Here is a 27,428-nt window from a genome sequence, read left to right on the forward strand (position 1 = left end):
TTCTTACTGTTTGCTTATTGCTTAATAAAATAAAAATAAAAATAAATGTGATGGTTATAGACAGGTAGGAAGGGAAAGTCAGTCTGTAGAGATGTTGATAGCACTTGAGGCCCAGCAGGCTTGGGCCCATCAGTGCAGCTCAGAGCCCTACTTTGTGCTCATTGACTTCGGTCATGTTCTGAGCCCTTTTTATGCCTCATTTCCCTTCCAGCAAAGGGGGAAAATGAGTGTTGTTGAAGGCCATGCCAGGTGGGTGAAAACCATCAATAGCCATCCCTGTGACCCCGTGGAGAGTGCCCAGGGCCAGTGGCTGGGCTGTCAGAAAGAACAGTGTGGGCAGGTGAGGTCAACCTCACAGTAGGATAACTAGGGAAGACTGCTGACACTCCCAGCAGTCATGAGGGTAAGAACTGCCCTCCAAGTGGTTAGTGACAAGCAGTTCAGTGTTCTTAGGTCATTCTGGGTGAAGGTCTATGAATGTCCAGGATTTTGTAGCAGCTAGCCTTACCTGCATGCCCAGCTGGCGTTAACACCAGGTATGCCCCTGTCTGTAACCTGGAACCCATCTGGGTGTCCTGTTAGCTGGGTAGCAGACCGGCTGCAGGGTCTTTCCTCAGCGCTTTATCCCAAGGTAGCTTTGTGAGTTTGGTCTGAATTTGCCTGGTTTGGAGGGACCATGACCGAAAGGCCTAGTAGATGATGAACTAATCCTTAAAATGGTGCCATGTCCAGTGTGAGGACGAGGGCATCTCCATCCCACTGTTCATACCTGGTTGGTTGGTCAGGAACACCAAACTCATGACACCTGCCAGGCTGGGTGTGGCTTCGGCTGGGACAGTAGGAGCACTGCACACAGGTGTGGTCTGCGAGCTGCAGCTGGTGGGACAGGACAGCCTCTGAAGCAGGTAGAACCTTCCCACAAAGGTCTGGAAACCAAGCCCTACAATACATCTGCTCTCATCCAACTCCCACCGAGTGAGCCCGCCTCGGCCCTTAGGTATACCCAGAAAGGGGGTGGCAGGCTGGGGAACCACTGTCTACCTGCTCACAGCCCCCAGTCCTGTGCAGCTGTTCTGGCTTGGTGGTGGTGGGACCCCATCAGGACGGAGCCTTTACTGGCACCTTCAGGAAGGTGCTCTGTGTTTATGAGGGTTCACGTCCTTCTGAAGTATGAATGGACATTTTCCTTCTGCTGCTTGTCCTTTGAAGCTCAATGCTTTTAATTAGGACTGTTTGGTAGATTCATTTTGTCTTCAATTAGAAGGAAAGCTAATGAAATTCATTCACAGAAAGTAGAATAGCTAGTTTGAGGAGGCTTACAGCTGAAGCCAAATACGTTTATGGAGAAGTAGCATTGTTAGAACTCCTGGAAAGTGTCCTCTGTACCCCTAACATTGCTAGGGCTCTGGGATCTTCTGCACACTTTCTCTAATGGTAAGGAAACAAGGTTTTAGTGGCATGTACAGGATTTGGACCCAAGTCTGTGTGGCTGTGGAGCCTATGCATTTGCACTGCTGCCCCTGCATCCCCACTTAGGCTTTCTGTCTTCCAGTACATCATGTGCCCTCAGATCTCAGAGCTGACATGTAGCTGTGGGAAACTAGCTGCTATAAATTGAAAGAGCATTTGGTGTTGGCTATGGCAAGATCCTTAAATAATTATTGTATGACTTTGTCAAACAGAATGATCAGGGAGAATGAATGATGTCAGATGCTATCTCTATATTTTAGGAAATGAAATTTAATAAAGGGTAATGTTATGATCTGAATGCTTGTGCCCCCCACAAACTTCTATGTTGAAATCTAACCCCCAGTGTGAGGTGTCAGCAAGTGGGGCCTTTGAGAAGTGATTGTGTCCTGGGAGTGAAGCTCTCATGAATGGGATTAATGCCCTTAGAAAAGAAGCCCCCGGGAACTCCTAGCCCTTCCACCACGTGAGGATGCAATGAGAAGACCGCCTCTGAACCAGGAAGGGGGCCTTCATCAGTCACTGATCTGATGGCATCTTGATGTTGGGCTTCCCAGCTTCCAGAGCTGTGAGAAATAAACTGTGGTTGTGAAGCCACACAGTCTGAATTCACAAGTAACTCTAACTCGGGACCACATGTGCAGGGCCTGTAGAAACAGCATTTTGCTGAGGTTTAAAGGAGGAAGGGCTGGTGTTGGGGCATCAGGAAGAGACACCAAGGAGAGCATTCAGTGAGCACAAGCCAGAGAGCAGGAGAGGCTGAGGGCCACACTGAGACAATGAGTCCAGGAAAGGGGGGCAGTGACGAGAGCTGGTGGAGCTGAGTTCTGTCTTCTACCTGGGTTTGAAATGCCCACTGTGAAATCACAGGCAGCCACCTGGCAGCCAGTTGGGTAGGAGTCCAGACTTGAAGGAAGTTCACTTTGAAAAGCACTAGGTGGGCATGTGTATTGCTTGTATGAAGTATTTAAGCTTGAATAATATGGTTGAATGGGACAAAGACTGATGTGGAGAATTTTACTAAATTGTTCTTTCCTCCTACCTGATCATACCACCAGCCACCTAACACGTATTTTTTTCAATTGTTTGTTTTTACCTTTGAATAAGCACATGTAGGGAGGTGGACAAGTCCTTAAATTCAGACTAACCGCCGTTGCTGTCGGGACTGGCAGGAAGAGATCCCCAGGGGAGCTGCAGCTTCAGTTGCTCACTCCATCATCAGGTGCAGGGGTGGGGGCAGGTTGATGGTAGCCCAGAAAAAGTGGAATGGGCCTTGTGCCATTTCCCCATCTAAGTGTTCAAAGACGACTGTGTCTGGGTAGATTGCAGGTATGTGTACACTGAGGGAAGATGCTCATGTCCCTGAAGCATAATGACTTGGGACAAAACAGGAGGAAGGAGGAGAAGGCTGGAGAGGAGAGGGCTACATAAACAGGCCCTGCACATTCTTGGACAAGAACAAGTCGAAGCATTAAGTGATTTTTAAAAACTACTCGCCAGACACATGTTTTCAACACAGTGCAAAATTTAGAATCAATAATGCCAGATTAGCCACATGATTTATACAAAACCAGCACTAACTACAGTTTTTATATCATCTTTAGAGGAGAAATATTTTGTTCAGTGTCCAAATGCAGAAAATAGCTAGCTGTATGTCAGCAGAACATCTGAATAACTCCGGCAAGAAATGCCACCTTGGGAATATCTCCTTTAAGTGGCGCTAATAATACAGTAGTTTGCAAGGAGTACCTCTGATGAACAACTGACGGGCTGAGCACCAGAGTAACAGGCTCATGAGTTGTAAATATAAGTTGTTTACCACAATCACAAACAAAAGTGCTTTGCCCTGTTGACAGCCATGAAGAGTCCAATGATGACCTTTTCTTTTGTGGGCTCGGACACCTGTGGCTGCAAGTGTGCATGTGTGTACACACTCCACACACACACACTCGACATGACTCCACCCTCCTAGGCAGGGCACAGACTGGCATTCGAATCTGAGGCATTCAGCCTTCCTGCTCCAGATAGACTACAGCTTTCCTTCTTCCCCTGCCTCCCCGAAAGGCTGTACCTAGAACCAGGTGGTGGAACTCAGACTAAGTAATAGATTCAAAAGTTTGAGAAGCCATTAAAGAATTTCATGGAAGGAGAAGTTGGAGTTCCAGGGGTTCTGCCTTGTTGGCAGTTCCATTTCTCCACAGACTGATTTTCCAGCTCTTTCAGGAGATTGCACTTCTTGTGGCTTTCTGTGTTTCTTACTTCTGGATGCCAAAGCAGTGGTGAGCTGTATGTCAGGCTGACCACTGCTGGGCATTTGTCATTTTTCGTACTCAATTCAAGGAAACACCCTATGTGGGGAGACAACACTCAGCTCAGGACCTGCCATGTAGTTCTTAGGGCTTGGCTCTAAAGTTGCCCGAGAGGATTTCCAGAACTATCTGCCAAGCTTAGTTGCCAACTGTTGCCCAAATTAGAAAATGTAGTAAGGTTATAGCAGCTTTTCATTAGGCAAACACCTGCATATACATCAGAAATAACTAAGTTTGTGTCTCCGGGGATCACTGATGTGAGAATAATGCACTGTCTCTGATTATAGAGCCCACCTGTTGTTACTAATTGCTAATTCTTATTTTACCAAAAAAAAAATAATAATATTACCATCTACTTCCAAGGGGTAAGGAATTCTCTGCAATACCTTCCCCTAATTCTACACTTCCAAATCCTAGGTACCTTGAAGAAATTTGTGTGACTATTTCCAAACTGAGTATCTTTATTGTCTTTCCAGAAGGCATGGCTCACCAGGTCAGTGATGATATTCTTCATGGGCTGTGTTTGGGACCCTTTCCCCTCCCTCATGTCAGCAAGAAGCCAGGTTTCTGCTCTACCTAATGGGAATCTTTAGATGGGAAAAGTCTCAGAATTTTCCCAAATGTCCTCACTGTAAAGGGTACATTTTTGGCCAATGACAACAGTTTCAGTAGACCCCAAACAACATGAACAGCAGTAACTATAAACATTTAATCTCAAAAACAAAGGTGTGTGCAAGTGTGTGATACAGTAAGGCTTGGAAAACAGGCGTGCATCTGTGAAGCAAAGAGAAGCGTGGAGACAGGCCTGGCTTGCACAGAGCATCATGTGAATCTGAAATGGCTTTCCCTGCTCCCCATGCCTAGATCTCTAAACTCACATTTCTAGGTATCATTGGGCTCTTGCACAGGAGACTTTAGATGTGACTGCATGCACTGGCACGATTCTGTTGTAAAGCTGTCACTGGTTTATACTTAACATGGGCATAAATGTAAAGAAGTGAGATTTTCCTCATCCATGGCGTTAACCTCAGCGCATTCACCAGCTGATGGTCAGATAAGTGCTGCTGTTCACTTCTTCATGGTAACAGGAAGGTGTCAAGTCCCACATGCATTGTCCTACTCCCTTCAGGGCAGGAGAGTTATTTATGTGCTCTACTTACTCTAGTTGTGTTAAGAGATTACATGGCTTTCTTTTGAAGTTTCAAATTCTGCAAAGCATTGGTGGCCTTAGTCCTGCAGCTCCTGGGTAGCAGGTGCTTGGAGCTGCTCTGGGGACGGAGGCCTGGTTGCAAGAGTTTTTTAATCATGTGCAATTTTTTTAAGAACCTGAGATAAAGTTATTCTGTTTTCTAGAACAGCTCTCATTTTCCCATAGGAAGGGCCTCATGTGGACCACAGGGTTTGCTCTTTCTGGTTTTGGGGAGTACAAGGGAGGGGAGGAAGGGAAGCCAGCCGTGGAGGGAGGGCTCTGTTTCTCAGCACTGTGGGGGCTCCTCCCAGCCCCGTGCTCCCTATTGCTCGTCTGAAGCACTTTGCTGGGAAGCCGTGTCATCCAGGCCCATGTCCTCCTGGCTTGCTCTTCTGCAGATCACCTTGAGGTTCTCTGTCGTGGCCTCAGCCACACGGCTGTCACAAAGCCGCCCCCTCTCTGTGGCTTCCGTGGGCTCACAGGGCTCCAAGAAGTGCTTCTGAAGAGAAAAGAGAAGCAGCAAATAGCTCAGCAAGCATTTTCTGCCCCTTCTGATTAGCATCCCCACTGCTGTAGGCGCAGACCCACCAGTGTTCCAGGAAAAGGTCAGATTCTGAAGTCAGGTCAAGTTGCAGAGAACCAAAGGGGTGGCCTGTGAGGAAAGGACTGAGCCCCCAATCAGCCCCAATCAGCATGGGGTAGAGGGCAGGGGTTCCTCTGAATGTGGGGACCTTTTCTCAGGTACTCTGAACATGCTGAAAAGACATGACCTCAGGGGCAAGTCAGGTGTGCTTGGATTTCCTGCGCTTTGATCAGTGTCACAGTGTCACCTCATACGCATTTGCCCCCTGAACCAAATGCTCAGTCCTGCAGGCTGGACCCCGGACAGCAGCACAGAGGCCTTATTCTGCATGCATATAGTCTCAAGGATTCCAGTATCCTCGTTGGAGAGAGGCAAAGAGAATTTGCCAGAATCCTAGAACTACCCCCAGTGGTTGTACCTTTAACACAGATTGGGGGTGGGAGAAAGTTGTGATACTTTATGTATTTTTATGAGGAAATAACAAGAGGGAGGGAAGGCTGTTTATACATTTAGTCATCTAACTAACGTTAATAAAACTCCTGAAGTAACCAGCCTGCTTGCCCTCGGCCTCCTGGGGGCTCTAGGAAGCCCACGAAGACCCCCTTGAAGGATGGCACAGCTCTGCTGCACCCCCATGGTTCTGCTTAGGGCAGTCCTGCCAGCTGTATTTCCAAGTGGCTGAGTGCGGCCCTGCATTTTCCCTGGAGAGGGAGGCCTGCAGGAGAGATCCCTGTGGGTGGGAGAGAGGGTGGAGCCCCCACCATCCACCTCCCAGCTGCGCAGAACCCCCAGCCCCAGCGCCGTGACTCTCCGACTTTTTGAAGGGCGTGAACCTCAGGCCGCACACTGTGAACACTCAGGAGCAGAGAACTCTCCAGTCCGACACCGGGTTTGCCCTTTGTCTCTTCCCTACCACAGCACCAGGAGAACTACTGAGTTTTTATTTACTTACTTTCTTATGAAGCTTTACTATTCATCTAGTGTTAGCTAGCTTGGAACTCTGGATAAGTGAGATTTTTGGGGTGAAATCCTCAAAACTCTAATACTTAAATTCATAACCTGAAAACTCTAATACTTAAATTCATAAATATTTAAGGCCACTTCAGCAGCTTTAGAATCAAATGTGGTGGATAGGAATCGATGGTGATTGATAAAAATCAACTCCAGGGTTGACGTGTGTCCCTTCCTCTGCCTGGGGCCAGACTGTGAAAGAGAGTGGAGTGTGGGCCATGTCTGGCTGTGAGGAGCGGTGGCGCCCACTCCCACTCATGCCTGGGGCTATGTGCGCTGACCTTCTTACTTACAGGGCCTGTGCTACACGTCTTGTCTGCCTTCTAGCGCAGCTGAAACATCTCCTGGCTGACTGTCTGTCACCCAGTCCGCAGGCAGCTGGACAGGGGTCATCAGGCCAGAGCCGCCCGCCCGCCCCGGCCCTGCTGGGCCCCTTACCGGAGTGGCCTGGCTGGTGGCCCTGGCCATGGGGCCCATCGTGATGTTGACGCTGCTGGATGACTGGGTGTCACTGGTGTTGCCCCCCTCCGCGGCAGAGAGTCCAGAAATGACAAGGGCACTGGAGAAGCTCCTCTTGCCAAACAAGAAGCTCAGGGTAGAGCTGGTGGACGAGCCCAGACTGGACCTGATCAGCGCCTCGGCCCGCTCGCGGACGCTCAGGTGGCCCGTGGTGGTGACGGGTGGGGGCTGAGAGTGCAGGGAAGCAGAAGACATGTGGAAGGAGTGCCGGCTGCCAGACAGCCTCTGGGCTAACTCGTGCACTGACGTGGAAGTCTGGAGGAAGGCTTGGTGGCTTTCTAAGTTCGGGCCAGAGGAGCTCAGGATGGGTGGCCTTTGGGTTAAGGCTGTGTGTGCCTGGACAGACTGACTCCTGCTTTTCCTCCGGCCTTTAAAAGAAAGCAGAACAGGTTGCTATAGCTGGTGGTTTCCAGCATCCCTGGAAAAGTGAGTTTGCACAAGTGAGGTGGGTGGCCTGGGCCTGAGGGACCCAGGTTGGTCCGCCACCTTCAAGGTCATGATGGAGACCTGGAAGCCCCACTGTGGGCTCTGAGAACTCAGGGGCTGTGCCAAGGGCACCCAGCAGCCCACAGGTGGGGTGGGAGGCATTGCTGTGGGAGTAGTGGTGAGGATGACCGCCGGTATGCAGTTTTCCTGGTTTGAGCATTGAAAGTCCTGTATCTCTTAGACAGGTACAGACTCCCAACTATTCAGAATCTTAAATATTTAAGGCCACTTCAGCAGCCTTAGAATCACAGGTGTGAAATGCTGTATTTTATGCAGTACACGAAAATGGGCTGTCCACCAACTCCACCCTGAGCTTCCTGTTTGGGAGTTTCCTGAGGGGACAAATGCTAGCATGACCATGTTGGTCAGTAATACTGTAATATCTTTGTATGGTAACCACACTTACGGTGGTGAACATTTAATAACATAGATAATTGTCAAATCAGTACATGGTACACCCAAACTCAATATTATATTGTATGCCAGCAATACTTCAGTTAAAGAAGAAGTCAGTCCTGCATCTGCGAATGCCCCAGGCCCAGGCAAACTGTGATAATAGCAGCGTGATGGAGCCTCATTAGGCAAGTCTGATTTTGCTCCTGCTTCTGGACCTTGGTTCCTATGCTTATCTGACCAGCATTGATAAAGGGAAATCATGCAGGTTTTTATGATTTTTCATTACCTTAAAAAAAAAATGTGAGCCACATGCTGTGGCCTTGTTTTCTAGAAAAGTTTTTTGCCTTCAGATTAAAGTCTTTAAGAGGAAGCCCTCAGCACCCACACGTGGCTGTGGCATTACAGCGAGGCCCAGGCCTGCATTTCTGTGTGTGGCACTCAGCTTGCTTGTGTCAGTGCTCCCTGCCCTCAGGGTCCCTCCCGGCCCAGCTCTTGCTGCGACTTGCTGAGACAAAGCCATTTTTGACAAGGGATTGGATGCCCCAAAGGTTTGGTCCCTCCCAGCCTTCTAGAAGAAAGAAGACTTGAAGCACCCATCCTGTGCATGACCTTTATAGGCTGAGCAGTGACGAGACCTTGTGTTGGCTAGAACACTGAATTGCATCAGAAGCTTAAACAACAGGAGTTACTAGGGCCTAATTCAAAATATTATTTTGAAGGGAGCAGTGGATGCCACCACAATTCTCCCATGTGCCTCATCGGCATGCCTCTGGGAACAGCTACAGTTAGGCATTCAGTCAATCAAAACAGAGGGAACTGAAGGATGGCACCCTGAATGACTGTCCGGTGCATGTTCTCATGTTTCACCTCACCCCAAAATGCCCCAATTATTCATTGTGCATCCAACAATTCTACAGTATGTATGTATGTCTATAGGAGAGTGTGGGATGTATCATATCTTGTGAAAGAGAACTTCCAAGGGGACTAATGTTAGTATGGAGATTCCAGGACCCCCCACTCCCACACCACCCACTGCTGGCTGGTCCTCCGCTCCCCAGAGGCTTGCTGCCTGGAAGAGCCCCTGCCTCGTGTTGACCTTAGTGCATGTGGACACTGTGATGGTGGGGTGCCCTTCCTGCAGCACTGGTGTTTCTGCCTGGCTCTCTCCTGCCATTCAGCTGAGAAAACTGGGCACCCCCACACGGTGCTGCCCACAGTCCTGCAGGACTGGCTTTAGGCTCCCTGGGATGAGTGTGGGAAGCCCCTGGCCTGGGGCTCCCACCGAGGCTGGGGCCCACCTGAATGGTGCCTGCTGAAGGGTTGAATCAGTTACTCTTACAGGGGAAGAAAGGGGAAAAGGGGCCCTGACAAATCAGTAAGAACAGGGACAGTGATTTGTTAGTTTTATTCAGAGTTTGGCAAGGCCAAACATCTGTTTGTGATTTGTACTATAATGCTGATTGCTGTCCCAAAATACTCCACATTCATCTGCCAGTCAATGATTTTGATGTGGATAGAAGACCACCCATACTTGGTGGGGGAACTTCTCAGCCAATTGCAGAAATGAGGGGACAAAGACCTGTGTGGGTGTGTCAAAGGAGAATGGTCCACATTCTCTGCAGGGTGAGGGCCCCTGGTCCCCAACTTCATTGCTTCAGATTCTCTTGTTGCTTTCTTTTGGTCACTCTTGATTTTTTAAATTAATTTTTCAAATGGAACAACTGAGCAAACTATGCTAAATGCATCTGCACCACACAGGATCGTTATTTTACAATTTAACTTACTTTGCACATTACTTCTTTATTAACTTATGAGTGTTTCTAGGGAAAACCTCCTTAGTACCTGGGTTGAAATACCATATAAATTAGCCTCCTTGTTTCATTATCCTGGCACTATTCCTTTGTCTTTGTTGTCTGAAAGCTTGTGGTACAAACCCATAGAAGACCAGAGTCATCCTCTACATTTCAGATTCAGATTAGGGATGAATTCCCAGTGTTCTCAGTAGGTAGGCCACCAGCCTCCACCATGGGACCAAGTCCCCTGAGCTGGGGCAGACACTCGGTAGCCCAGCGAGAAGACTGCGGGTTGTCAGGCCACATAGTTGGGGCTGCCCAGTGAGCTCAGGGCACACCAAGTGTGAGCTCACCAGCTGAGCGTGAAGTGCCAGTCGGTACACAGGGGCAGCACACACACGGCATGACCGGCCATGGGAGGGTCTCATGAGGGCCCAGGATTGGGAGACTAAGGCAGGGAACAAGGGAGTGAGCAGCTGGGTGCCCAGTTATGGTTACTGAGCCTTGGGCACCATGAGGTAAACAAGATCCCCATTCTTAGAGTTGGTTCACGTTCATCCTTCAGAAGTGCTCAGTCACTACTACCTGACTGAGCTGCTCGTGTGCCCTTCCAGAGAGCCAGGTCCTCCAGCTATGCCCTGGGCATCCCTCCCGCATGCCCATAGCATGCAGGCCATGTGACGCTGTGCTCTCCACCATTCTGCCTCCCGTCTGCAGTGACAATGACTGTAGCATTTCCGTAGGCTGAGCACACAGCACACTGGCAAGTCAGGGTCACCAGGACCAATTCGTACTGTACCCTAGAGTTTCTCAAACCCCCAATTAGGGACAGTTAGCCCCAGAAAAATAGGGTGGGTACAGAGCTTCTTACCCTTGGCCTTAGAACCATTTGGGAAGCTTAAAAACGTGCTTTGACCTGGAGGCTGAGACCTCCACATGGGCATGTGCAGACTGGGCCTCAGCCTCTGCTGTAGAGCAGGGAGCTGGGCCAGTGATTCCTGTCATTCTGGGTCATGTACAGGGATCCAGGGTCAGGAATACCCCCATGGCCAGGGAGCGGCCTCTCACTTCCCTGCACTGGCACAGCAGGCCCTGGCCTCTGTTCTGGGGACTGTCTCAGCTCGTGTGGGCACAGTGGTTTGATTCCATAGGCAGGAGGGTTGGGAGGCCAGAGAAACCTATAGCTGAAACTGAACCCAGGGTCTCCACGCAGGGCAGGTTCCCTGCAGAGTGCCAGCTGCTGGGCATGGCGGGGACTTCCTGCAGTGTTCTCCCTCTCCCATGTACCTCAGGCTGCCCACCACTAACTGCATCATTTGTGAAAGGAGTCCTCAGAAGCAGGGACAAGACCCACAGGGCAGGGATGGCTGGCCAGGTGGGGCTGCCCCTCCCATGTGTGGCCCCTCCTCAGGGCCTGCACACATGGCCTCAGAAGTTGGAACCTTCGTGCCATGACCTGCTCACAGCTGGAAACCTCTGTGAATGCCTGAGCTAGGGAACCCAGTGCTGTGAGGGGCTCCTGGCTGTCTTTGGGGCTACAAGCCACCAGGTGCAGCTCTAATGCTTGTGGGGATGTTGGGTGTGCACCTGCTGTTTCTCAGGTACTCAGCATGGAGCCTTCAGGAAGCTTACGTCTTCCTATGCTTTTGGTTCTCTGAGGTGGTGTGTATTCTAACTGCCAAAGACACGGAGAGATGGGACAGGCCCTCTCCTCATGTTAACCACAGGGAGTGAGCAGGCGCAATGAGCCTCAGCAAAGGTGGCAGATGCCCTGCATCGCCTTAACCACGGTGGCAGTGATAACGAGGTGATCTTTAACTTCTCCAGGAGCCAGAGTGTGGGGAGGCAAGTTGTCCCCACCCACAACATTTTGGGCGTTTCTAGATTTCTTTCGGGGTCCTGCCATGCTTTAGTGTCTCTGGAGTCCCCTGCTGCTTTCAGGGGTTCCTGGGGGTCCCAGTTCCTAGTTTTAAGCAAACCCTCTCACACGTTGCATCCTTTTGACTGGTCCAGGTGGCCTCCTAGAATGGGAGTTTTCCTTATGCCGCTGGCTGTGGAACTCCTGGTGATATTAGAGAAGAGTTCCAAGGAACCTTCAAACAGAGCCAAGCCCTGGGGCAGGCAAAGTGGGGTGGTGCTGCGTGGAGGGCTGGCCAGGAGTCTGTCCAATAAGGCAGCTTTTGATCGGAGGCTGAGCGAGTGACCAAAGGGCCACACTAGCATGGTGGAATGCATTTTGAGCCAGAAGTGGTGACTGTAGAGCATGCTTGACAGGAGCAAACTACGGTGAGGAGGCACATGGCTGGGGCAGCATGAGCCAGCAGGAGAGAGTGAAGGGGATGCCAGAGACAGCAGGTCCTGGAGAACCTTGCAGGCTGGGGAGGGCTGAACTGTGCCCCCATTCATATGCTGAGGCCCTAACTCCCAGGTCCTTGGAAGGCGACCTAATTTGGAAACAGGGCTGCTGCAGGAGTAATTAGTTAAGTTGAAGTCATACAGGGTAAATTGGACCCTAACACAGTGTGACAGGCATCCTCATAAAAAGGGGAAATGTGGGCATGGATGTGCACACAGGGAAGGCAGCATGTGGCAAAGAAGGCGGGTCAGTGATGCCTCTACAAGATAAGGAATGGCAAAGACTGCAGGGCCGCCAACAGAAGTTGGGGACAGAGGCTCAAACACCCCCAGTAGACATCGACCCCACTGACACCTTGATATGTAACTTCTAACTGCAGATAATCAACGTGTGTTGTGTGGGCCACTTGGTATGTGCTATGTCACTGCTGCCCTAGCAAACAAATATAGGTTTACTTTGAGTAAGACAGGAAGCCGTCACTCAGCAGAAGAGTAACCTGAACTATCTTGAGGTAAAAGAGCATCCCTCTGGCAGCTACATGGAGAAGAGATTTGTGATCTTGTACAGTTGCCAGGGCTGCAAAAACAGCCAGAGAGAGTAAAAGAGCAGGAGAGGGGGTCTTCCTTGATTGGAAGCAGGCTTCTATCACAATCAGTCTTCCTTCCTTGCCAGCCTAGTCAGGCAGTGCAGGGACATCGTCAGCTGCACAGATGGAGCACTGGGAGCTCGTGCAGGGCAGTGGCTCGGTTGGTTCATTCCTGGGCTTGGACACAAGGGCAGCACTTGGAGGGAGGCAGCACCCTGGGGCCAGAGTGATGGGTTTGGGCATGTTGGTTAGGATTTCAGGTTCTGGGTCCATCTTTCTGAGTGCATATTCCAGATCAGCCACTTACTAGCTGAGCCACTTTAGGCAGTCACTTAACTTCCCTATGCCCCAATTTCTTTAGTTGCAAGTTAAGGGTAGGAAAAGTGCTTCTTTCTTAGAGCCACAGTGAGAATTAAGTGGATTTGCACTTGTAAAACACTGGGGATGGTGTTTGGCATGTGCTAAACACTGGGGAACTATTATTTATTATTTATTATCACCGCAACAGGGATGCACTCAATACAACTGCAGGGCCCAGAAAGAACGGAAGCAGTGGCATAGCAGGCTCCTTTTAAAGCTGATGATGCTGGTGGAGGGCTTTGCAAAGCCTCCAACAAAGCAGGTGACAGTGGGCTGGGAGCCTAAAGTGGCCTCAGGCTGACAGTAGGGGCTGATGGTCATGTGGGCTGGGAGCCCTTGGGCGATGTTGCCAGGCATGCCTTGCTACCTTGAAAAGCATGGAAGTCAGCAGTGGCCTTGGGAGGAGTTTTCAGCAGCAATAATGAAAATTTAACAGCTGGTTTGGGCTCTGGAGGATCTGCTCTGACATCTGCCTCCAGAATCTGTGGTTGTTCGCAGCCACAGGCCTCTGGCTGGAAATGGGGGGACCATACACTACCTAAGGCGTCTGGATTCTGGGACAGGAAGGAACACTATCTTTTTCCAGGCCAAGCCAGTGCTGGCATTATTGCACTAGTTAAAAAGGGAAGAGGGCTCACTAAGTTGGAGGCTCAGCCAGCATGTCTGTCTCCAACTCTATTAAAGCCTGTGGCCCTCCAGCTCCACCTCCCCTGACCCCTGCTTTCTCTGGTTTAGACAAGTCACCTGGACAAAAATGCCAAATGCACAGGTCTGTCTCCATTTGGAACCTACCTTTCATTTTCCCATTTGGAAAATCAATTACATGATTTTGAGACTTAAATTTCTCATGTGATAGCCACTCTTATCTAAGCAAGAGAAACCTCCCCCCTGGGATGGGGGCCTCCAGCAGGGCAGGTGCGCTACTACAGGTTCAGGGCAGATGACCCCAGGCGGGAAGGGGCTTTTCCCCCATGAGCAGCGAATATCAACTAATTTGCCCATCTACTTACCTACCTGCCTATCTGCCTATGTCTTTCTCTCCCTCTCTACCTACCTCCCTTCCTTCCTATTATCTATCATCTATCTATCTGTATCTATCTTTTTATCATCTGTTTATCTCCCTATCTGTACAGCCATCTATCTCCTGTCTTGCCCATGTTTCTATAAGTCCCGACTATTTCAGCTGAATCCTCAGCCTTGCTCTGGGCATTGCCGGCAGGGGCTGTCCCTTGCTGACGCATTTGGTGCAGAGCTGGCAGGTGGAACATACACAGAAGAGCTTAATGAGTGCTTCCTGATGGTGAGGAAGCAGGGAGGCCAAAAGTTGAAACCACTAACACGTGTGGAAGGGCCAAGCCAAGCACTGATGTGCTGGTGAGAGCTGAGACTGAGAATTGTCTGTCTTGTGTCCACCTGGCCTTGACCTTTGTGAGCCTCAGGGTCGCCGTGGCTAGCGCAGCCCCTTGTCCCAGGGGATGGGCTTCTGAAGCCATCCATCTGATGGAGCCTGATTAGTAGGCATTAATTTAAACATGAGTTTAAACTTTCAGCTCATCCCAAACTTAGACTGAGATGCCTCTTCCATTCCGGTTAGCTGGCACCTGTCTCCCCCTCTTCCCTTATCCTCAGAAGCATCCAGTGTCAGTGGAGGAAGATGAGAACTAAAGAGAAGGGGAAAGGAAGGGCAGGAGGCCAGAGACCTGGGATGGGGGGAGCACCTCTCAGAAAGTCAAATGCTATCCTGGATCAATAGCTACAACACAGCCGACATGGGATGGAAGGCAGGGACACTGGGCAATGGGCAGATAGATGGCTGTGGTAATGGATAAAGCATAAAGGCCGAATCTAACTAATAAGAGTGTTTTCTGAGTAGAATCTATGAGAGTCAGTAAACTGGGGACATCCTTTGACCCAATCCTTATTTTTTTGCAAGGAGCTTCCAGAGGCTAGAATGATAGCATAACCCATGGTGCTGGTCACTGCACCAAAGGAGCTGCTACCAGTGACTGAGGCCCATTACACCCACCTGTCCTTCGGGGCCCTTCTTGGGGTGACCAGCGGTGGGTCCCATCTTTTCTGGGCTGTTCTGTGCTGCTCTCCTGGCTCTCACCACTCGGGGCATCACCACCGCCTGTGGATGGGGCCCCCGCTGTATCCACATCCTCAGTGTTGCCGCCGCTGTGCTGGCTGGCATTGCAGTCCTTCTGCACTCTGTTGAGTGGGAGAGATGCTTCAAGGATTCTCCCCAAAACATGTCTAACCCCCTAAATGCCCCACCACTTCACTGTCTAAATCTGGATCCAAGACCACACTCTGCATGTGAGTTGCAAATTTGGGATGCTGGTGGAGAGAGAGGCTTTGGTCCCCCAAATCTCAGCATCTAGTAAAACATGAACTGCATCCTGCTGAATAGCTGTGGAGTCTCAACCTTCATTCCACCAGAACCCTTGGCTTTGAAGCTGATCAGGAGCTCTGCCATATTCAGGCAAACATCCCAGAATTCATTCCAGCTAACCAGAGACATTATTACAACCAGGTAAGCCGGCTTACTGGCTGAGGGCTGAGTGCCAGGCGAGCTGAGACCATTCTCTGTAACAGATGTGGGACCATTACTCCTAAAAACTCGGAACCTCTGCAGCTCTGCAAGCACTCTAACCAGGTTCTCAGCCTCTGTGAACACGTGGGAAATAGGGTCTCACTGTATGAAGTTTCCCGCTGGTTCAGAATCTGAAACTGCTTGTTGAAACAAATGATCTGTTAGCTGCCACTTGGGTATAGCAGTTTTAATCATGAGAGAAAATAGTGATGGACAGTAAAATTCTGCCCAGAAGTATGAGGTCTCTGCAGCCCCAATCCCCTCCCCAGCTTCTAGGCAAAGGCCTTCGTCGTAAAGACCCACCTTAACCACTTGGTTCGGAACCATGCCTTGATGTTGTCCAAAGTAACAGGCCCACTCCAGACATTCTTCAGCTGCCTGTGGGTCCCTAGATAGGATGTGGTTAGGGGAGAGACATACATGGGGTATCCCAGGGGCTGATCACAGGAAGAATTAATCAAGTTTCGCAGGACCTGCTTATTGTTCTGGATGCTGCCGCGCTCCGGGTTGCAATTGCGAAGGAATATGAGCTCTTGCTGCTGCCCAGCCCAAAGTCCTCGTACACATTCTTTGTTAACCTACAGGTCAGGGAAGGAATAGAAGAAAGGCAGATGGCATGTGCTTTCCAGCTTTTCAACGTTAAGCCAGAATGGAGTCCTGCAGATGGATATGATGCCATTTTCATGGGGAGGCAGAGCAAATAAAAAAAAGTTTTGGTTTCAGCCCAGTGGTTTGAAGCTATATGGAGAGGAGAATCATTGGGAAGGAGGTCTCGGGTCCATGAATAGATTAGAGAAAGGTCTGGTACTTCAGGGAATCACAAAGTCTTTACTAATAAGCTAGACCCTGATCCTCATCTCTATGGGTGTCTGCCAGGATTCCTTACCAGAGCCTCACCTACACACTTCTCTGAGGGGCACTGGCCCTGGCAGGGGACTGCAGCTGGCCCAGCCCCTCACTCCACTCACTGGCCAGTGCTCCTCTGGGGCTGAGTCTCTGAACAGAGGATGCAGGCACAGGGACTTGCATGTTGCTGCCCCCGCCATTCTTTCTTTTCACATATCTGCCACACCAGACACTCGCACCCACTGTACCTTGATCACCTTGAAGCTCAGAAAGCCCCTGTGCAGCATGATGAGCTTGTACTCATCAGCACCCTCATCCACCACATGCCGCAGGGTCAGCAGCTCTTCCCTGTTGGACAGCACTGCGCCCCTCCAGGCCGGGTCGCCCTCGTGGCAGATCACTACTTTCTTCTCAAAGGACTGGATGGCCTCGTAGAGGACCACAGGGTCTTCATACTCATCAGGGCAGGTGAACTGGTCCTGAGGGAAACAAGTCCATGTAGGCTCGGTGAGGCCCAGAGAGCTGACTCTCGGGTGAGTGTGTGGCGGCGACCTGGGCAATGACCTGCAAAGCCAAGTCCGCTTCCACATCTTGTTCTCCCCTGTTCTTCCTAATCCTGGGCTAGATAGAGGACACCTCACCATTCCATTGCCCTTACTGCTGGAATGTGTCTATGAGGAGTTTTGTGGCTTAGGTTTATATGACTTTTCCATACAGTCTGATAACTTCTGATATGTCATTTTCTCCAGCCAGTTCCCTGCTCCCATCCTAGTGGAATGGCACCACCACCTAGCTGCTCTTGAAGGCAAATTGCCATCGGCCAATGTCAAGAATATTGGGATGGCCTCAATGCTTAATTACCTAAGTAAAAGCCCCAGTCACAAATGTCATGGCAAGAAAGGAGACCAGATTTTTGAAAGGTTATTTTTTCCCCCTAATGTTTCAGGCATTTACTTTTAAGAAATGAATTATACTTTGCCTGGTGGAGCTTGAGGGACATCCTGATGGCTGGAGCGACAACTTTATGCAGTAGGTCCATGTCAGCAAACACCCACTCATCTCGTGCTGTTATTCTGAAATCACCTTTGAAGAGGGCGTGAAGGCCATACAGGAAAGAATCCAGGCTGTAAAACAGTCGTGATTACTGTTCATTCATACTGAACCAATGGTATTCAGAAGCCGTCACTCTGAGCAAGGTCTGTGTCTGCCGTTTGTCACGTCGAGAAAGATCTTAATATCTTTAAGCTGCTGAAGGAGAGATTGCTCCCAACACATGACCAGAGCCACATTCAGGCCCCTGGGACAGCTGGTGTGGTAATGGTCATCTGCAGTCATTTAAGAGCCACAGAAGTACTTGATCTATACATGTGACGGCAGTTGTCCTGACCAAGCTGGCCTACCGTGCACAGGCTGCTCTAGTCCAGTAAAGCCCCCAGCTTGGCACTTCTTGGGAGGTGACAGGGCTAGCCCAGGCACTTTTATTCTTCTCCTTTGTATTTCTGGATATCACTTTTGCACTATATTATGATAAAAGTGGGATTCTACCACAATATAATGGGAGAAAATGAAACCCAATGAAACTTCAAGTCAGTCATTTAGACTCTCCAAGAACATCCATTTCCCAGTCCCACCCTCTTTTGAATGACAGTGGAGGAGGCATCATAGACAGGGGTAAAATGAAAACTGGTGGATTTTTCAGGACTATCTAGGTCTTCATGTTTCTAGGTTTTTCCTGCTTTGTATCCATTCCCTGTGTGTAATTGAGCATCTCCTAAATCGAGAAAATGGGAATCACTCACTGGTACTCTTCCATGGTCTGGGTCCTTTACGTTCTGGTGAATGTAGGGAATCCGAATTTGGGGAAGAGACTCATCTTAGATTGTGGGGAGAGCAAGAACCATGCTCCCTTTCTTTGTCTCCTTTGTTTCCATTAATATACTCAATCACAGCTGTCCATAACCATCCTGGCCTCTAACATCTCTGAGAGGTAGTTACTAGGCCAGAACAAGAAACAGCTTCCCTGAAAGGGCTAGGCTGGGACAGAATAAGCAGGAAAATGTGAGAGAGAATTCCTGAGGATGGCTGCTCATAGGATTTAATGAGTTGACTCACTGAACAAGACTTTTGTTTCAACACAGCACATTAGACTTGCACATCAGGGAAATTGTTCCCTCATTGCTATTTTAACATTTTGTTGCAAAATGTACCACTATCATTAATTTCCTTTTAGAAGTCCTTTGAGAGAGATGCCAAGGCTTTGTGTCAGAGCACACTGTGGGAAACGGAAGCAGCCAGGGTCTACTCAGTTGGGGTTTGGGGTGCTGTGGCCTGGAGAAGCCCAGAACCCCCAGAAAGAGTCCCAGGAAGCAGCCCTCCTGAAAAGTCTCTTCCCTCACAGAACAAAGACTTTCTGAGGCTGTGAGCTTTCATGACTATCTATGAGGCACCAAGAGGGAGTCACAGGACAGCAGAACCCGGGTGCAGAGGGAGAAGCCCCAGAGTGGAAGCTCTGAGATAACAAGTACTATCTGGTCATAATTGAAAATATTCAACAATGCTTCTGTTATCAGATAGGAGCTAAGTGCTGCAAAAGGAGAGCTAAACCATAAACCATGGATGGGGTTTATTCTGGAAAGGATTAGGAATGCCATACTGCTTGCACATACGGTAAGAGAAAACATTCCTCTAGATATAGGGATGGGGATGGTGGCAGTGGAAGACAAAGGGACTTGCCTGGACACCCAGGGCAGCATCTGCAGACAAGAGGAAGTCCAGGCACCAGACTCTTGTTTGCTCACTGATACATGCAGGGTAACCCCACCTTCTTACTTATCAGTAGGGAAAACATCACTTCCCTGGGAGCCTCACTAATATGCTTGCTTCCATTCCCATCTGAGGCCCCAGCAATAGAAGCTTTCCTTGTCACAACTATTTTCAGAGAAAATGACCATTGTGATACTTAATGCTGTTCTATTAAAATGATTCTCACCATAGCAAAGCCTGAAGTAGAATTCCACTAGATTGGGGGTATTATCTCTAGCACCTGAAAGGTAAAGTCATCCTAAAAGCAAGGTGTTTCATTACTTGCCTTTATCCTCAAGGGAGGCAGGCAGAGCACTGTGAAAGCTGGCACTAGCATGGGGCTGGGGGAGAGGCAGAGATGTCCAGGACTCCTGCAACACACTTCTGATTTGGAGCTTCACATGGCTTCATTTTTTTAAGACTCTGAGAGGCAATGATGGGCTCCCAGTCCCTGGCCATCAGCTAGAGTGTGGAAATGGTGTTATATCTGAGTTTATCAAGGTGGGCCTCCATGGGGACTAGACCATCCCCCACCTGGTCTGAGGCTGCCCTTCCCAGCCCAACTGGGGATGCTAGTGAAGGTCTTCTCAGCCCACTCTGTCATGGATTTGGTTGGCCAGGCAATCAGCAGTGCTAGGACAACCGTGTCCAGGGCATGGGACTATGTAGGGAAGATGCAGTGCATAGGACAGTTCCCCAACTAAGAACCATGCAGCCCAAATGTTAATCATGCCACTGCTGAGAAACCTTTCTCTTTCAGGAAAGAATACCATTGGATGATACAGATAGAAAGTTTTGGACAATGGGTCATTATCCAGAATCCAGCCTTAAGGAAACTTAAGATCCAAAGGGAAAGAACTGTAATGCTGGGATGGTTTCTATAGCTTGCACAGTGGGATCTTCAGAACAATGACAGATTTGTTCATTTTAGTTAATTTCCAGACAGGTCCATATACAATGTGTTTACAGATCGGCCTTGTGAAGAGCCTTCTGTCACAGCACATTGCCATACATGGAGGGCCTGTGGAACATATGCAAACAATTACATGTGATTTGCAGGCTGGCTTTCCCTGAGCTTACTGATTAGTAATGGAGATACTTGGGACTGGTGCTTGTTTATCTAAGCCAGTATTCAGGCATAGAGGGCACCTCCACGGCAGCAAGAACTTCATGCATGTTTCATACCCCTCAGTGGGATCCAGCAACTATGCACTGGCTTCACAGTTAACTCTGTCGGTCCTGACCACACTCCCCTGCTACAGTTTCCCCAAAACAACAGTCCAGGTGACCAGCATCACTTCTGATCAGAAACAGGATGATGCCTTCCACTTATCTGGGCTACTAAGCACTTTCTGTTCCATTAGCTCATCTCATTCTCATGGATGCCCATACAAGATGTATTATACAACACTTTCATATAAAAGGAGACAGGCCAGAAAGAGTTGAGAAGAGGATGAGACAGGTGGGGAAAAATATTCAATATCTCATGCCACACTGAAGACAGAAGCAAGCCCATGGCTACCTCTGGGCTGCCTCCCTCTCTAGGAAACAGAGTAGCTTTTTACAACGTCTAACTGGAGTCATCTTCTTAAAGACCAGCTCAGAGGCTGTGTAGAATAAGCCAATCTCTTCAAAGGCTTCAACTAAGCCACACAGTAAAAATACTAGGAGAGTATATTTCTTGAACTCACCCCCACCTCATCTTCCGGAGGCCAGTCACCACCGATTTTCCAGCATTTAAATTGGTGTGTATATACTTAGCACACATCCTGAATTGATAGTGTATTAGGAATTCTTTCTTGTACTTTTTATCTAGGAAGTTACCCTATTGGCTCTAAAATCAAACCAGTCCCTGGTTTGGAGCCAGCTATCTCCTGCCTGGCAAAGAGCAGTAGACATGAAAGCAATGGTGTTCCTCAAGCAGCTCCAAGGGGCTTTATGTGGTTTTAGAATTCAGGGACCACACAGAGTGACAGCTGGAGGAATGGGGCCAGAAGCTCCAAACCTGAGCTCCAGTATTGGCTCTAATGTCTTGTTGACACTGAGGCAAATGTCTTGTCTTCATAACCATTCATGTCCATCTGCGTTCATCCTTAGAGGCAAGCTTGTCCAGGGTATTTGGAGGCTGTGTGAAGGGCTGGCTAAGAATCTCCTTACATGGGGAACAGAGTGCACACATGTGGTTTGATGACCTGGACACATGTCAGCGGGATAGGGAACAGATAAACCCCAGTGTTCAGCATTCATCTGTCCTCTGGGACCAATGCTTGACTCCCGATAGACACAAAAGACATGTCCAAGAGAGCTGGGGTATTGAGTGTGCAAGGTGTTGGCAACTCTGATAGGAAGGGGCACTGGGCCAGCAGGAGAGGGCAAGGTGCCTCCAAGAGGGCGGAGTGCCCTGAGCACAGGCCACAGGGAACTTCAGGCACCTCCTGCAGCTCTTGGCAGCACAAATTGGCCTGGGTACATCAATAGAGGGAATCTAAGCAGCTGAGGAGGAAAAGGTAGGCACCATGGAGTAGCTGCGCCACCCCGGGGAAACGGCCACATGGATGGCAGGCAATCTGAAGAGCTCCTACAGAGCAGAGGGGCTTAAGGGCCAGAGAGTGCAGCAAGTAGCAGCAGGACTCTGAGTCTGGCCATGGCTCTGCCATGTGAAGCACTGCAAAAATTTCTCTGTGCTTTGATTTTCCCAGCTGTAAAATAGGGCCCATAACAGCACCTACCTCATCATCTCACCTCCCTTGTGAGAGGCCCAGGTGACACAGGCTTCAGATATAACCTAAGGATGTTTGTATCACAGAATCTCATACAATGACTGGAAAGTAATCATGTGGCTAAAATATTTAAGTAATATTATTTCAAATAAATCCCAAATTGTGAAATGTTAATTCCCAAGCAAGAAGTAATTGAAAGGCAAGATTTGATGAAAAGCTTTCTTAAAATACATTTGACCTTATGATGTTTCAACACAGAACCGTTTCATGCTTCTGAACCTCCATCTCAACAGGATCAACTGCTATTATCTACTGAAAAATGCTTCCTAAGGCCAGACTGAGGACCAGTGTCAGGCTGGCCCCAGAAGGACCAGTCACACAGCAGCTGTTCAAAATCAAAAATAGATTTCCAGACCCAATCCCAAGTGATTCTAAGTTGGTGGTTTGGGATGGGACCTGGGGCCTATATTCTGATCAAGCAGCCCAGGAAATACCGAGGTCCAGTGAGGCTGGGGACTCACAGGACTGGGGAACCTGGTTGTCTCCCAAGGCTGTCAGACATGTCAGAGAAGCAAGGGAGCTGGCGGCCTGGCAGAAGACTTCCCACACAGTGTTACAATTTAAGGTCCAGAAATTTTTGCTCCTTTTTCTAGGTTGTATACTTTTTCCTATGTATGTATCTTTCAAATGTATATATTTTCCCCATGCTCCAAGATTTGGATTTTAGCTGGATGACCTGATCCTAATCTACTGGGTCGGGATCTCACATTATGTTTACTTTGTCTAGTTCTCTTCTAGATTCTGATTTCTGAGTCTCCACTCAGGCAAGCAGACCTCAATCTTGTCAGCAAAGATGATCCAGGAGGATGTCTGGCCCCAGTTTGGGGCCTCTATTTCAATAGAAGATGGGAAAGAGGAACTACAGTTGTGTTCTGCATTTTTGAAAAGTACTCTTTTCTTCAGTCCACCGGGGCCGAGATGGGTGGGTCAATGAGAGATGTGATCTCAGACCATGGCCAGGACCTCTGGACAATGGGTCGTATGTATGACAGGGCTCTGTCTCCAGCACAGGGCTTGGTATAGTGTGTCTATGGCTGGTGTGTTTGCCTATCATTTCTCAAGATGACATTTATCTTGAAATTTCCTATCCTCTTGGAAGCTTAGTCTACTCCAAGAGTCAGTAAAATTTCTCCTTCAAGCAAACACATTGCTACTATAAAAAGCAATCACCTTCTACTTTTATCTCTATAAATGCAGCATTTATCAGCCAGGATCCACTCATCAGTTTCCCTGTTCTTGAAGACAGTCATCAAGCCATCTCTTAGTCTCTGGACTTCCTACTAAAACATCCCTTCATATTTGTATTCCTTTCTTCAGTGGGAGACACAGTTCTCCAAAGGAGCTATGCCCTGAACTCCAAACTAAAAAAAATGATCAGTGTTTACTTGTCACATCCATATTAACCCATTCTATCACCATAATACATCAACATTTTATTTTATTTTAAGACATTTTATATACTTACACTCTTTTGCTCCCTGGCATTCAGCTTTTCATTTAGGATGATTCTCAATTTACTCATCTTCCCTAATTTTGCATGTATGCATTTTTATTTTTTGAGGATTACCCTGCAGAGCTATGGTGCTGTTGTAAAATCAAAATACTTCCCCAACAAATCCATCAAATGAAACAGACTTACACTAGGCTGCTATATAAGACTTACCTGGAGAAACAGTGCTCAAAAATCATGTCACTCTTTAACATTAAATATGTGATAATGACTTTGTTGGGTCTCATAAAGTACATCTAAGGGCATACACCTGATTCAAAATTACACAAGGATAGAGTGCATGAGCACACACCCACACATGCACACAGACTGTGAGCTAGTCATACTTTGAACATAGATATAACTACACTAAATACAATATTAACAAGTTGAATCCATTATTATTTAAAAAGAATAATATATTATGACCAAGTAAAGCTTATTGCAGAATCTTACATGTTTCAGCATGAGAATATCTATTCACTTAAACCAAAGATTTAAGAAGAATATTACCTGAATGCATGCCCTCAGATTTTAAAAGAATTCAGCACTCTTTCCTGATAAAACCTTTCGCAAACTAGGAAGAGAAGGAAACTCCCTGACTTAATAAAAATGGTCTAACAGAAACCTAAGGCAAACTTTATTTTTTTAATGCTAAAACATTACATGTTTTCCCTCAAAGACTGGATTTAGGGAAGGATGCTGTGGTATGCAGAATAATGGCCCCCCAAGATGTCCGTGTCCTAAATCCCTGGAACCTGTGAATATGCTACCTTCCATAGCAAAAGGAATTTTGCTGATGTGATTAAACTAAGAATTTTGAGATGGAGAGATTATTCTGGATTATCTGGGTGGACCCAGTACACTCACAGGAGTCCTTACACATAACAGAGGGAAGGAGGAGTGGCAGAGTTTGAGTCAGAGAGAGATTGGAAGATGCTACTTTGCTGGCTCAAAGATGAAGGAAGGGGCTATGGCAATGTGGGCACTTCTGGATGGGGGAAGACATTCTCCCTTCAGAGCCTCCAGAAGAAATGCAGCCCTGCCAATGCTTAGATTTTAGCCTACTGAAACACATTTTGGACTTCTGACTTCTAGTAAGATAATAGAATTACGTTGCTTTGTGGCAATTTATTACACTAGCAATAGGAAACTAACATAGATGCCCACCTCCAACATTGTATGGGAGGTCACAGCCAATGTAATAAGAAAAAGAATTGATATTCTTTTCATATAAATAAATAAATATAGGGGAAAAAAGTCAAAATTGTCATTATTTGCAGATATGTCTTTCCACCAGAAATTCAAAGAGAATTAATTGGAATATATACTAAATTTATAATAGAGTTTAGTAGAGGTGCCCAGAATGAGATAAATGTAAAAAAAAAAAAAGAAATTGTTCTGTATACCAGCAGCAACCAATTAGAAAATGTGGCAACAAAAAAAGATTCTGTTCACAATTACAATAAAACTATGAAATACTTAGAAATAAATCCATTAAGAGACTATAAATCTCAAAAAAGTGATAAAATTTTCCTTAAACACAGTAAAAGAAACCGAATGAATACAGATATACCACGTTATTGAATGTTTTTTTCCTCAAAGTAATATGTAAATTCAAGACAATCTCAATCAAAATTCCAACAGAGGTTTTCATAGAATGTGATTCTAAATTTTACCTCAGAAGAAAATGAGCAAGGATAATGCCCCACCATAAAACTATAAAAGACAAGAAAAAAGTAAAGACAGGGGACTAGGCTTATCAGATATAGAAACAATGTGTCTCTTGCAAACCAAAGGGTATGGTTTTATTTTAAGAATACAGAAATTATCACTTTAACAGAAAAGTATGAATCCAAAAGCACACCATTGCACATGGGAATATAGTATATGGCAAAAATGGTATTTCAAGTTAGTGGTGATTTTAACTAAGTAAGTAAGTAATGAGAAGCTACTTAGCACATGTTGGACTATCAGCTATCTATCTGGGGGAAAGTGGATCTTCATATTCCATCATGTATGAAAACATGTTCTGTGTGGATTCATTGGGAGCCAGTACTCTGGGTCTCACCCTCCACATTCCCCACTGGGTGTGCCAAGAATGCCAGGCCCAGGCCATTTCTTAGGGTGTGTCTGAAGTGAGTGCCCTTGAAAGAGGAAGTAACATCTTTCTCTGCTAAAAAATGGCTAATTCCCAAGTTCAGTGTTCTTCTCCTGTGTAGCCAATGGTGCCCTGCATCACTCCTGTGGGCCTTGGTAGAAAGGGTACTGACACAAATATGCTGATACTCAGGTTGCTGCTGTGCTATAAGAAGTAAATCTTTTGTCTCTGGCCCAGGAGTGTCATGTCCTCCAGAATCCATGAAAAAGTAACAAAATGGCTAATTAGCTAATAAGCAGAGTAAAAGCAAATCCCAAGACCCAACAGATTTTAAAACTAAAGGGAAATAAATAATACTGTAGATGTATCAGAGGGAAACAGAAGCTAGCATTTTTATACCCTGGAATGGCCAAAAAAAATTTTTTTAAGAAAGACATAAAACCCAGAAATTGTAAAATAAAAATGTTAAAAAGATGTAATAGATAAAAAGACAAGTGTGCCTTGATAGAAAATATTTATAACACATACTAATATCTTAATACGAAATAGCTCCCCCAAATCAGTGAGCGTCTAACAAAAGTGAGTGAAGTATATAAACGGGCAGGCAAGTCATAGGGAAAATGTGTGAACAATATGCTAAAAGATTCTTACACTCACTATTAGTGAAAATACAAATTCAAATGAGAAAGATAATTTTTCATCCATGAGACTGGAACAATTAAAAATATTGCACATCTGGCATTAGGGAGGTATGGCAAAACACTTTTGGAGAGAGTACAAAGTGAGACAGCTTACTTGGACTGTAATTTGACTATATCTATAAAAATTACTTTTACACACTTTTTGAGCTGGGAAAGCATTTTCTGCAAGCAACACCTTTTACTGAATTCTAGCATAGGAAATGTAGTGCACGGCTATTTGGTTGAGGCAGAGGCAGCTCTGTCTGACTGGAGGCCCCACCCCACCATACTGTGTTCCTTCCCACTCCACATGACATACCCAACTAAGTCAGAATTTCACAGCCCCTAGACCCAGAACCTCTGGCCTGAGGCAGCCAGTCACTTTCTGTAAGTCAAAGACTGAGAGGAAAACACATTGTAGGATCTGACTACGGTATGGGACCTCTCAGTGAAGTGAACCAGTTCCAGAGAATCAAATCTTTCCCGAGAATACCAAGGATATAATTCCCAGATTTGTTTGGAACAAGCAGAGCTGGTATTGAGTATGAGAAACTGTTTTACAAAGAAAATCCCATCAAAACAAGGTTTAAAAAAGCAGCTGATAAGTATGGGGCTTAATCACGGAAAAAATAAATAAAGCAGACCAAGCAAGAAACACCTGGATCAGGAATATTCGAACGAGTTACACAAAGAGCAAGACTGAAGGAGTCTTTGAAAGTATCTGAGGTAGGAACTGAAACAGTGAAACCTTTAAAGCATTTTATTTGCAATTTATAAAGAAAATTTTAAATTTGTAAATAAAATTCAAATTAAACAAAAGATCATCTGCCTGGATGCTATTAATATCTGAAGACTCATTTTGTGATTCCAAGTCAACATCCTCTGAAGCTCTTCTCAAGCAGTACTCTCCATTTACAATTTAATAAGGAGCCCCCTGTAAGAGTCACATCATACTGTTCTCCAAAGCCCAGGAATGAGCCTTCTGCTAGACTTTCAACCACCCAATTTACTCCCAGACACAGGGGGTTGCCTGGGTCTAGAATGAGGGTGAATCAGGAAGGAGGAAAGAGAGGCTGGAA

At 47.2% G+C, this 27,428-nt stretch overlaps 1 protein-coding gene across 1 annotated transcript in view; it reads right to left on the minus strand.

Annotated features, from left to right (window-relative positions):
- Positions 1 to 4,471: 4,471 nt before the first annotated feature.
- Positions 4,472 to 27,428, minus strand: part of PCNX2 (pecanex 2) — a 388,374-nt gene continuing 365,417 nt past the window's right edge. Inside the window, exons 29-34 of the mRNA XM_057505727.1 lie at positions 17,477 to 17,621; positions 16,746 to 16,976; positions 15,955 to 16,229; positions 15,082 to 15,266; positions 6,998 to 7,446; positions 4,472 to 5,461 (exon numbers count right to left, since the gene is read on the minus strand). Coding sequence (XP_057361710.1) covers positions 5,288 to 5,461; positions 6,998 to 7,446; positions 15,082 to 15,266; positions 15,955 to 16,229; positions 16,746 to 16,976; positions 17,477 to 17,621 — 1,459 coding nt within the window. The 3' untranslated portion in view covers positions 4,472 to 5,287. The remainder of the gene's footprint in view (positions 5,462 to 6,997; positions 7,447 to 15,081; positions 15,267 to 15,954; positions 16,230 to 16,745; positions 16,977 to 17,476; positions 17,622 to 27,428) is intronic.

The sequence above is a fragment of the Manis pentadactyla genome, chromosome 8 (assembly GCF_030020395.1).
Source record: "Manis pentadactyla isolate mManPen7 chromosome 8, mManPen7.hap1, whole genome shotgun sequence".
NCBI classification, from domain to species: Eukaryota; Metazoa; Chordata; class Mammalia; order Pholidota; family Manidae; genus Manis; species Manis pentadactyla.